General features: G+C 38.8%; 1 protein-coding gene across 2 annotated transcripts in view; it reads left to right on the plus strand.

Annotated features, from left to right (window-relative positions):
* The window catches only part of STK26 (serine/threonine kinase 26), a 54,878-nt gene extending 42,219 nt beyond the window's left edge, over positions 1–12,659 (plus strand). Inside the window, exons 5-12 of one of the 2 annotated variants that reach the window (XM_049644293.1) lie at positions 3,660–3,768; positions 3,853–4,010; positions 5,635–5,820; positions 6,978–7,126; positions 8,377–8,470; positions 8,916–8,978; positions 9,058–9,194; positions 10,884–12,659. In XM_049644293.1, the coding sequence (XP_049500250.1) occupies positions 3,660–3,768; positions 3,853–4,010; positions 5,635–5,820; positions 6,978–7,126; positions 8,377–8,470; positions 8,916–8,978; positions 9,058–9,194; positions 10,884–10,908 (921 nt within the window). In that variant the 3' untranslated portion in view covers positions 10,909–12,659. The remainder of the gene's footprint in view (positions 1–3,659; positions 3,769–3,852; positions 4,011–5,634; positions 5,821–6,977; positions 7,127–8,376; positions 8,471–8,915; positions 8,979–9,057; positions 9,195–10,883) is intronic. The other variant, XM_049644294.1, reaches the window with a different exon arrangement.
* Positions 12,660–12,895: the final 236 nt, after the last annotated feature.

The raw sequence follows: 12,895 nt of genomic DNA on the forward strand, positions 1-12,895 counted from the left end.
AAGCGTCTCAACTGCTCCATGATCCTCCTCCTACCCTTTAAATATTCAGAGCTCTTTCCAAATTTATCATAGTTACCTTCTCTGGTCCCCCAAGGTGCTAACCATATGTCTTCCCTGTTTCGTGGGCATTGGCAAAGCTAGTGCACTGCCGTCAGCAGGATCGGCAATAGCAATGTTAAGCACTGGACGCTGGCCCAACCCTAACCAATAATGTGAGCTGTAGTAGTAGTTTGGTCAGTTTTATGTAATCTCTGAGTGAAGTCTCTTAATTTCATCCTGCTGTTCTGATCTCTGCCTAATAGAACAAATTGCCAAGTTGCATAAATTCAACAAACTTAAGATGTTTTTAGCCCTGTCATAGCTAAAAATCAAGAGACCTATGTCCTAGACCTGGTTCTGCCGTTGACTAGCTGGCTAATAATGGACAAGTCATTGAACCTCTGTGCCTTAATTTCCTCACATGTTGAATGAAGAAATTAGATGAATGATCTCTCGAGGTTTGTGTCCCTAGCTCAAGAATTCAATAATACTGTGATTGAATTATAAACATTTAACTGGCCTTTGTAAGGAGGGCAAATGATGAGAAAATGCGCTGTGCCGTACAAACAAATGCTATCATTTGGGGAATCTAAAAAGGATTGGGTTTGAGGGAGGGCACTGCTACCAGGGACAAGAAAAAACGACAGGGATGCTGAGAAGAGAATATTTGTCACTTTAAGATTTTATTTTTAAGTAATCTCTACACCCATCGTGGGGCTCGAACTCAAAACCCCGAGAGTCACATGCTGACTGAGCCAGCCAGGTGCCCCAATATTTCTCACTTTAAATTGGTGCCCAAATAATGGAATGCGATTATGACTTGTAACTGACATCAACATTTTATAGTGTATACTTGAAGATTCTCTCCCATTCCTTTTTTTAAAATTTTTTTAATGTTTATTTATTTTTGAGAGAGAGACAGAGACAGAGCATGAGTGGGGGAGGGGCAGAGAGAGAGGGAGACACAGAATCCGAAGCAGGCTCCAGGCTCGGAGCCGCCAGCACAGAGCCCGACGCGGGGCTCAAACTCGTGAACCACGAGATCGTGACCTGAGCTGAAGTTGGACACTTAACCGACTGAGCCACCCAGGCGCCCCGATTCTCTCCCATTCTTGAAAAAAATTAGTTATACATGAACAGACTCTGAGAGTATTTTTTTAAATCATACCTCACTTCTTTCCAGTAGGAATTGCAGTGGCTTACAACAAAAACACATATGATAAGGTTAAGAGGATAAAATATGAGCACCAAAGACAAAAGTTGGAAACAATATGCTAACCGTAAGAGAAGGCACTGACATAACCTGCTGCATTAGGACCAGCTGAAAGTCACAGGAGTGGGGAAGATCCCCAGGCCCACAAGTACACAGTCTGTGAAAGAGCAGGTGACCCGCTCTTGCATGTCCTCACTTGACAATAAGGCCAGTACACTGGCCCTGGAGGCAGAGATATTAGCTATTAGAGACATGGCACTGTCTCTGGCCACTGAAGACAAGTTCAGTTATGCACTCCAGGGACAGTGGACCAAGATCTCAGCATTCTCTCTCTCCCAGGGAATAGCAATCTCTGTTCCATCTACTTTACCTCCTCTATCACTCCAGCTCCCTTTTTTCTCCTTCTCTCATCATTGTCGACATGGCTAATGATACATTTTAACCACAAGGCTTGGAAGAGTTTTCTGTCTGATAATGCACCAGAAAAACCCAGCTGTACTACCCAGTTCCCATTGCCCTGCCATGGCTTCTCCCCGACTCCACCATCTTCCTCCAGTACCCAGTTAATTGAGATTTTATTTTTCCTGAATTTTAAGGACCTAAGCTGGACCTAAATATACCAGATGAGCCAGTGGGTCTTGAGGACCTCTTCTTTGTTTGTTTTTACTTAAATATATTTTTTAAAATTCTGTATTAGGTAATACACTGGCTTATCCAGGCCACTTTCAGAAGCCCTTCAGAATAAGTAGTGTCCCTTATATATACCTTGCCCAATTTCTTTTTTTTAATGTTTATTTTATTTTTGAGAGAGAGAGAGACAGAGCATGAGCAAGGGAGGGGCAGAGAGAGAGGGAGACACAGAATCCAAAGCAGGCTCCTGGCCCCGAGCTATCAGCACGAGTCCGACGCGGGGCTCAAACCCGCAAGCTGTGAGATCATGACCTGAGCTGAAGTCGGATGCTCAACCGACTGAACCACCCGGGCATCCCAGACCTTGCCCAGTTTCTTAAGTGAGTGAGGGCATACCTCCTCTGGCCCTGTCAACATTTTCTGATCAGTGATACCAACATTTGTCTTTAAATTATTTGGTAGTACCTCAGAATTTCATTGCCGGCAATCAATAAAATGCCATTTTCACCTTTGAGAACAACTTTAATCACTACTGTTTAAATAGAAACTTTTGGAGTGGAAGTTAATAGACTTATAAGTAAATAGATAATGTTACCTAGGAAAGGCACCTATTGAACTACGGGCATCCCTGGAGTATACTGTATATCCAGACCACAGCTAATATTTTAGTGGTGAAACTGAAGTATGGGTTCTATTTTAAGCTGTTAAATTGCAACATGAAAGTGCCCTTTATTCAGAATAAATACGGCATTCATGAAAGATGAAATACACAAGGTGCCAAAGAGCTGTGAATCCCTCCCAGTGTGAGGCAGAGTGGGCGATGTTTGATTTTCACCACCTCCTCCCTCCTTCCAGCAAACAGCTCAACCTCAGCCCTGACTTCAGATTCCCACCCTTCCTGTAATAATATTGTACAGTCCACTGTTTGTGCTTTATGAGGTACCAGAATTTTAAAATAGCCATTTATTTTAAAGGGAGATTTTCAGATACTCCATTACAAGTTCTCCCGAAACCTAATCATTGCTTTCCTTGTATTCCAGTTGGAACTATTGGCTTTAGGACGGGGATGGGGAAAGAAAGGGGAAATGTGTTACATTTAGTTAAAAAACCATTCCCCTATTCCCCTTCATGATTCGATCTTTTTTTTTTTTTTTTTTTTTTTTTTACAATGAAGTCTGAACAGATTAATTGTTGTATTCCTGACTAACTTTTAAAATCTCAGCCTCGGAAAGGCTGCCTGCTTTCCAGTGTTATTGAGATACATAAATGCTAAGAACTGTGCTGTGGCTGACCTGTACCATTGAGCTGAGTTGCTGCGGAAATCTTACAGACTTTTTGATCTCAAAATCAGTTTAGTGTAAATAGTTAATCATTTAAATAGCAAATGTCAAAATTTAAGTAGCTGATTTCTTTTTTCCTAGCCAAAGAAAGAAAGAAAAGAAAAGAAAGCTAGTTCTGTCATTATTTAAGAGTATTTCTTAAATCTTTGATGTAAATATTTAAGAACCTCACAGAGGTAACACTGCTTGTATTATCTTTTGAGATTAAATCTAATCCGTTTAAAAACCATTTCAGCCTTAACCATTTCAGACTTAACTTGTTTACTATCTTCCCTTACCTTTTTAATCTTTTTCTCCTTTGTTTAAATATTGGCTTAATAAGCAGAATTGCTTCACATATCTAAGTGATTCCCTTATTTCAAAGATCGTATCAAGTTAGTACTTCATTGTTTGGAACTTATATATGTTTGTAAAAGTGTGTGTGTTTTCCCCCTAAGCTTCGAGCTGGTCCATTTGATGAGTTCCAGATTGCTACCATGCTAAAGGAAATCTTGAAAGGTCTGGACTATCTGCATTCAGAAAAGAAAATTCACCGAGACATAAAAGGTATACAAAAATCTTACATGAACCTGAGAAAAGTAGCTGCATTCTGAGGAAACTGAGCGTTTTTTGTTTCTTTTTTCCTCCTAGCTGCCAACGTCTTGCTGTCAGAACAAGGAGATGTTAAACTTGCTGACTTTGGAGTTGCTGGCCAGCTGACAGATACACAAATTAAAAGAAATACCTTTGTGGGAACACCATTTTGGATGGCTCCTGAAGTTATTCAACAGTCGGCTTATGACTCAAAAGTAAAGTGTTACCTGTACAAACTTTAGTTTTTAATAATAGGTTTTATAGAGCGTGCTATTCTATATAATAAACCGTCCCAGTTTTCCTTCTTTTACAAGTATTTCTAAAGCTAGAGTTATGTCAAGTGTTACTGCTAAACCATTAGTTCCCTGGATGCTGATCATATTTGGACCTTATTCCCTTCAATGGCCTTCCATTCCACTTAGAATAAAATCTAAAGTCCTCACTATCACATACATGGCTCTTGATGATCTGGCCCTTGTCTGCCTCCTCAACCTCATCTCCTATTACTCTCCCTCTATATTCTATCTGCTTTGGCCACAGTGAGTGCTATGTCCCACAAACATAGCAAGTACTCTCTGGCCTCAGGACCTTTGCACTCACCATTCCTTCTATCTGGAATAACTTTCCCCCCAATCAGGTCTCTGCTTAAACATTACCTCACAGAATAGTCTTCCCTAGCCATCCCATGTAAATTTGCAACCCCTTGCAATCATCCATTATTCCGTGATCCTGATTTCTTATTTTCTTCATTGAACCTAGCACCATCTGACATTGTATAATTTACATATTTGTCTCTTCCGTTAGAACACAAGCCCCTTCAGAGCAGAGATTTTTGTCTGTTTTATTCACCACTGGAATCTTCAGTATCTAGAATATGGTGCCAGGCAAAAAGTTAGGGAATTTGATAATTCTTTTTTTTTTTTTTATGAAATTTATTGTCAAATTAGTTTCCATACAACACCCGGTGCTCATCCGATAATTCTTTTTTTTTTTTTTTTAACGTTTATTTATTTTTGAGACAGGGAGAGACAGCATGAATGGGGGAGGGTCAGAGAGAGAGGGAGACACAGAATCCGAAACAGGCTCCAGGCTCTGAGCGATCAGCACAGAGCCCGACGCGGGGCTCGAACTCACGGACCGCGAGATCATGACCTGAGCCGGAGTCAGATGCTTAACTGACTGAGCCACCCAGGCGCCCCGATAATTCTTTTTTCAAGTAGGCTTCACACCCAGTGCTGAGCCCAATGTGGGACTTGACCTCACCACCCTTAAGATCAAGACCTGAGCTGAGATCAAGAGTTAGACACGGAACTGACTGAGCCATCCAGTCACCCCAGGAATTTGTTAATTTTTTTAAATAAATGAATTATATTAATAAAAATTTATTGCCATTACATTTCTTGAGACGCTCCATTTTTTTTTTTTGAGTTTGTTTATGTATGTATGTCTGTCCTCTCTGCCCTCAACTTGGGGCTTGAATCTACTACCCCAAGGTCAAGAATTGCATGCTCTTCCAAGTGAGCCAGCCAGGCACTCCTTTTAAGACACCTTTTTTAAAGTTTATTTATTTATTTTGAGAGAGAGAGAGAGTTGAGCAGGGGAGGGGCAGAAAGAGAAGCAGGCTCCACACTGTCAGCAAGAAGCCTGACACCGGGCTCGACCTCATGAATCATGAGATTGAGATCATGACCTGAGCCAAAACCAAGAGTCACACGCTCAACCCACTGAGCCACCCAGGTGCCCCAGGACACTTTAATATCATATGACCCATAGGCTATTTTGTGGCGGTCTGTTGGAATGGAATTTCGAGGTAATATTTTTTTCTTTCTCTTACCTCAGGCTGACATTTGGTCATTGGGAATTACTGCTATTGAGCTAGCCAAAGGAGAGCCACCCAACTCTGATATGCATCCAATGAGAGTTCTGTTTCTTATTCCAAAAAACAACCCTCCAACTCTTGTTGGAGACTTTACTAAGTCCTTCAAGGAGTTTATTGATGCTTGCCTGAACAAAGATCCATCATTTGTGAGTATATATTGCTCTTACTACCATTTGTTTTCTATTATTAAAGCTGTTTAAAGCAAATGTAGTTTTTCTACAGTGGGGAATACAGTGCATGGGAAAATTGTCTAAGATCCTTCTAGGAACCTGGTTCTTCCCCCTATCTTGCTAATTCTGTTCAGTTCTTAACAAGGTCCTTACTTCCTTTTCTCCTTGCCCTGTATCTTTTTCTCTTGCTCATGGCCCCTAGCTTCCTCCTTACTCTATTGATCATTTCCTATTTCAACAGGAAGGAAATTTGAGAAATAAGGTTTCTGTTATAGGATGCCACTATTAAAGCACACGTGTAACTATTCACAGTGATATTTATTCAACAGTGCTTTCATTTTTCATGAAAAGTTATGTGTGCCTTTCACTCGTTTCAAAATTTAACGTTGAGAAATTCCAACATGAAGTTGCATGTTTTTACTGATGTCTAGTGAACTCCACTCGTTTACCTGGCAGATTTGATCACAGTTGCTTTACTATTTCAAAAATAAAGCTGCCTGGTGACTTCTAGAAGCTAGAAGTGTACAAGAACTAAGTTGTGACGTAACTGTTTTAAAATTGAGAATGAACATTCTGATATTGACAAAATACTAGGAGCGAAATATCCCTCACAGGATGTGGCATTTGTATTTAGGTGCAGTATGAATTCACGTGTGACGGGGAGAGGATTAATCTGGGGATCACATGATAGGTGCAGATGATAATAAAAGTTTTAGCCTTGCTAGTTTTCATCCAGTTTTTTCAACTTACAGTAAATATAATAAAAGTATTTTGAAAGCACTATTGTGAAACGGTTGTAAATTTTTACTCCATTTTCAAAACCTTGCCACGTGTCTCTCTGCTGTGGAGAAGGCCCCACAGCAAACTTGCCAGTTTGCTGGTGGACAGGCCACCTTTTTGTCCGTTGGGCTTGAACAAATTGGTATCAGAGTAGTAAATTTAATTTGGTTGCCTTGAGCCACTTCAAAGAGTAGAATTAGCCATTGCCCTACAGCATTTTAGCTGTCCTTGTGTCTGTAGACATACTTTTCAGACATACCTTTTCAGGTTAATAATGGAAGTTTTTTTTTTACCACACCTTGCAATCATAAAGGGCCTCGAAATATTCATGTGACCTTCATATCTTTCCCTAGCGTCCTACAGCTAAAGAACTTCTGAAACACAAATTCATTGTAAAAAATTCAAAGAAGACTTCTTATCTGACCGAACTGATAGATCGATTTAAGAGATGGAAGGCAGAAGGGCACAGTGATGATGAATCTGATTCTGAGGGCTCTGATTCGTATGTACAAATCATTTCATTGTTATGTAGGTAGCCCGTTCGAATACTGCGTATCTTCTAACCAGTATCCACTATGCTTTCTCTAGCATAAAATGGAAGCTGTATTTTCAAGTTTTATAGTAGAAACTGTGAAAAGCTTTTAAAATCACAGTCTGTGCAGTACAATGAATTTGGAAACATGTTTTTTCTTAGAAGTGAATTGCTCTAGTTTTAAATGGTCTCGGTCTAACCCCTAGTGGATACTTGAGTATATTACAAAATTTTGGAACAAGATTCTATTAAAAGTGTTACATCAGTTTGCCCAAAGTGATAAAGGCTATGTCTTCTCATACTTTGGGGGAAACCTGCAAAATCCCTCTGGAGCACTGACTGCCAGGCCTTTCCCACCTCTTGGCCATGTCCTGAACTGTGATCAGACTGATATATTTAAGTATTTATTTATGTGTGATTTGGACCCTCCTAAAAAAGCTACACCAGTTTTTAACTGCAGCATTTACATTGACATCTTATCTTCTAAGTCCATAACTTAATTTAGACTAGGAAAGTCTGTGGGTTATACCAGAATTTACTCTTCCACTTGATGAATTGGCACAAAGACAACACCAAATTTCTTTAGACAATACTCTCAGAGTCCTGCCTTTATGAGAAATTGCCCTACTTTTGAAAACAATAAAAAATACCAGGATGATTTTTGTGCCTTGTTGTAATGGTTTGTTGGCCTTAGCGGCCCATGAAAGTAGCACACGGAATGTTAAAAAAGAATCCAAAGGGGCGCCTGGGTGGCTCAGTCGGTTAAGCGTCCATCTCTTGGTTTTGGCTCAGGTCGTGATCTCACGGTTTGTGAGTTCAAGTCCCACATCGGGCTCTGCACAGACAGCGTGGAGCCTGCTTGCGATTCTCTCACTCTTAAAATAAACAAACAAACAAACAAACATGAAAAAAATTGTTTTAAAGAATCAAAAGCCACACTACAGGAGATCCTGATCCAGTCAGTGGGGAGGGGTGTGGGCAGGCCTTTCTATACACTAAGAGGTCTCCACATGTGATCCTGATGCACACTTCAGAGTTGAGAACTACTGCTCTTCTTCAAGTAAATTGTATCTACCTGAAACTGAGATCACATCCTTTTTTATACTATGACTTGTGTCTATATCGGGACAACTCTTCAGAGTGTGGCTGCATTGATTTGATATTTTCACCAAGCTGAATTATTTAGGAACTTATATTAGTATTTTGGGCAATCTCTTTAGGGAATCCACCAGCAGAGAAAATAATACTCATCCTGAATGGAGCTTTACCACCGTGCGAAAGAAGCCTGATCCAAAGAAACTACAGAATGGGGCAGTATGTGCATGGAGATAATCACTTACTTCCTCTTGATAGACTCTGTTGAACTACATAGTGAGATTACGATAGCCAAAAATTACTAGAATTTAATACCCCTAAATTCCTGTCTACCTCCCAGTGTCCATAGTATGCTTCATTTGCCATTAGTTTTGAGCTAATTAAGTAAAGGTCATGGAAGTCATTTAAGTGGCCATTGGTACGTTTTTAAATGCATTTTACTTAGAGGTGCGTAAACCCAGTGGAATTATGGATATCTATTGTAATCCCAGAAGTTAGAAGCCTTCTGGATGATGGATGGGAATTAGGAAGGAAGCATGGAGACGTGCCTTATATTGGGTCTTTTGGGAGGGAGAATTCAAATTAGTGCTCCCTTGTTATGGAATAAGAAAAACATGAATGATTATTTTAATTCATGTGTATAATCTAAATTATTTGTTCAAAGGAGCAAGATCTTGTGCAGACTCTGAGCTGTTTGTCTATGATAATCACACCTGCATTTGCTGAAGTAAGTATGGATTCATCAGGTTTGGATATCTACGCCAAGAAGTATAGTAATTTTAAATGTTATTGCTATTGATTCTCAGCTTAAACAGCAGGATGAGAACAACGCTAGCAGGAATCAGGCAATTGAAGAACTTGAGAAAAGTATTGCTGTGGCTGAAGCTGCCTGTCCTGGCATCACAGATAAAATGGTGAAGAAATTAATTGAGAAATTCCAAAAGTAAGCTTGAAATGTCATTTAAAATGTTTATTTTAACGTTTTCTGTTGGGTGTTAGTTCGTGATGCAATAGAATTACCTTGATTCAGTCATTGCAATCATTCCTCATTATTAAGTCACTTCTTAAATAGTGGTATGCTTAAAACTGTTTTGTTTGTTGCCCATCTTAAACATTAGCTTTTGGAATTATTATCTTTGGGCATTACAAGGTCGTTTTCCACTGAATGAAATGGCCTGTTTTGTTGTTTTTCTCCTCTGCCTGCTAGCAGGAATATAAACAAAAGGTCGATATGGAGCATATTTTCATTTGGGCCCTTGTAAATACCATTTAGGAATGCTTTCATTCTTGCCGCTACCCTCATCACACTACTATTCGCATAGTTTCCAGTGCTAAAGTTTAACCCCTGTAAGAAAAGTTAAAGGAAGGATTTTAGGTAGAGGAGGTCACTGAAGAGTATAAAACGTCCTTATGATTGACTTCAGTTTCCACACTGTCTCTTGAGCTGTTGGTTTAACTTCGTTCCCATTCAATACAGTTCACACATTTCATTTGCAAATTCTCTTTTTATTTTTTTAAATTTTTTAATGTTTATTTTTCAGAGATAGAGAGAGACAGCATAAGTGGGGAAGGAGCAGAGAGAGGGAGACACAGCATCCGAAGCAGGCTCCAGGCTCTGAGCTGTCAGCACAGAGCCTGACGTGGGGCTTAAACTCACAAACCACGAGATCATGACCTGAGCTGAAGTCGGTGCTTAACCAACGGAGCCACCCAGGCACCCCAACAGATTCTCTTTTTAAACAAGACTTTATATGCATGCACAAACACACAGCTTCTTAGCTCAAACAAGTTATAAAGCAATACTAACTCTAGCCTCAATCCCATTATATCACTTCTCAGTGCATTTTTCTTTTCTTTTTTATATTTTTTTTTAGTTATAGTTTTTGAGAGAATGAGCGGGGAGGGGGCAGAAAGAGAGGGCGGGGTACAGAGGATCTGAAGTGGGCTCTGTGCTGACAGCAGAGAGCCCAATGAGGGGCTTGAACTCACGAACCGTGAGATTATGACCTGAGCTGAAGTCGGATGTGTAACCAACTGAACCACCCAGGTGCCCCTCAGTACATCTTTCTACTTGTTTTTGTATTTGTGATGCCACTGGGATCAAGCTGGAACAAACTATACGGCCTATAAACCATATACTCTGATGGATCTTCTCTCAGATGAAGCCTACTTGTACAGATAAACTGAAGCTCCTCTTAAAAATCCGATAGATTTGGGGCACCTGGGTGGCTCAGGTGGCTGAGTTTCAGTTTCAGTTCAAGTTGTGATCTCACAGTTTGTGAGTTCGAGCCCCGCATCAGGCTCTGCGCTGACAGTGTGAAGCCTGCTTGAGATTCTCCCTCTCTCTCTCTCTCTTTCTCTCTCTCTCAAATAAATAAATATTTTAAAAAATCCAATAGATTTTCACGGACAACTTCCCACTCTTTTCCAATTTGCAGACAAATCAGTTGGAGGTTGTAAAATCAGATACAGAAGGGATTTTTGAACTGCTTTATATTTTAACCTCTACATGAGGAGATTCAGTAAGAGAATTTGGTTTGCTGAATCAGTTCCTCCATTGCAGAGTTCACACAGCTGAGAAATATAAACATACATAGTTACATATCCGTTTACGTTTTTCTTCATTTTATAGGTGTTCAGCAGATGAATCCCCCTAAGGAACTTCTTATTATTGGCTTCTGTTTCATACGGACTCAGAGAAACCCACCAAAGCTACTTAAAGCTTAACAAATGCTTAACTCATGAGCTCCATGTGCCTTTTGGATCTTTGCAACATTGAAGATTTGGAAGAAGCTCTTCAACTATTTTGTGATGGTGTTTATCATTTTATATCTTAAAGAGATTATTTTGTAAGGAATAACTTTTAATACTATAGTTTCACCTGCATTCTACTAAATGTTGTGATACAGTTTTGCTTTTAGGTATCATTATTAAGTTACTGGGATGAATACCTTTCATGTTTTGATCTTTAGTTAACTGTGCACCCAAGAAACATACAGGTCTTTCAAAGTCATCCTAAATATTCAACTTTTGTAAATCATCAAGACTCAAAACACTTTATCTTTTAAACCAAGCATTTTCTAAAAATGACTATTGGTGGGGAGATGGAAACAGGTCATATCTTCTTAAGACAGAAGTTTTTAATAAGCTCTTGGCAATGAAACCTGGAAAAGTATTGACTCTTATACAAAATTGGTATGATATCCCAGGCAGCTCAATGACGATCACATTTGAGAGCCCTGTGTTTGAAGCATTTATAGGCAACATGTAGCAACAGTATTTACCTTTTCTTTTAGAAGAGGCTATTAACCCTCATTTAACATGGTTGAAAATTTAAAGCAATACTAATTAGCCAAGGATGGGTTTTTGGCAATACTGGAGGAATTAGGCTTCGTTTTTAAAATCTTCAATTCATATTGCATATTTTATGCTTGGATTTGGGGAGCTTAAAAAAAAGCTGATAATCATGTGATTAAATACCTGATCAACAGGTAGGAATATAATTTACACCAGCATATTTTTGTCATGGTAGTAAAATGTCCTATAAACTATTTATACTTTTTTTGTTCTTCATAATTATCTAGTACATAAGCATTGTTTGTTCATTTTTGAAAGGGTATTTAAATAAGCATTTTTTAGTTCATATGAAAATAACCATAGTACAGAATGATCTGTGTCCGTACAATGTTAAGTTAGACTGTACAGTTAATTAGCTGTTATATTTATGGTACTGTTACATGGGGTAATACCTTTTTTCTTTTAAGCCCAATATATATATTATGCCTGCCTAAGTTTTGAACTGGGGCTATATTTTCAGTAGTTGTAGAATTATTGGTATTAATTAGTTTTGATAGTTAACGTCTGGTTTAGATCTGCACAATTTGGTTTTTGCACAGAAATCATTTCTAAAAATCTGAATAATTGCCAAATATTAGAAGAAAGACGTTCTTCAAGAATACAGGTTTTAGTCAAAGTGGCCATTACCTCCTCTTTTTCTGTAATAATACAGACACTTGAATAAGTTGTGGTCATGTCATATGCCAAGAAAAATCTTTTCATTGGTGCCTATACTGTAACAATTACTTTTAACACATTGTATTTTGAAGTAATGGTTCAGTTGAAATGTTCACCTGCTATGGAACTGAAAGTCAATTACAGTTTATAACCTATAGAGGTCTAGGAATAATTTTGCAACTCATGTCATGGGTTAAATGAATATTTTTGTAAAAGCAAAGGTAATAAATTTATAAATTGATTATTTGAAACTTGACAACACAGCCACATCATGAGTAGGAATTATATTGCTTATTCATTATAGTTACTAGTCCTATAAACTGTTTCTAGGTGAAGCATACTCCAGTGTTGTGGGGGGGGGGGGGGGTAAAAATAAATATTTAAATTTCATGGTCCTCAGTGTATGTTTTCTCCAGGGGTGTTATGGTGTCATATTTTAATTATTTCAAATTTTTTTCTCTTTTGCCCTTTAATTTGCTGTTGGAAATTTAACACCAACGTCTCCATTGGAAACTAGAAGGTATTCTTCATATTCAAACATTGATTATAGCTACAGTGAAGATATGCCCCCCTGTCATGACGAAATTATCGAGAGTCCTCTTTCAGTCAGAAATGTCCTAGGTTGGACAT

Source organism: Panthera uncia, chromosome X, assembly GCF_023721935.1.
Source record: "Panthera uncia isolate 11264 chromosome X, Puncia_PCG_1.0, whole genome shotgun sequence".
Taxonomy (NCBI): Eukaryota; Metazoa; Chordata; class Mammalia; order Carnivora; family Felidae; genus Panthera; species Panthera uncia.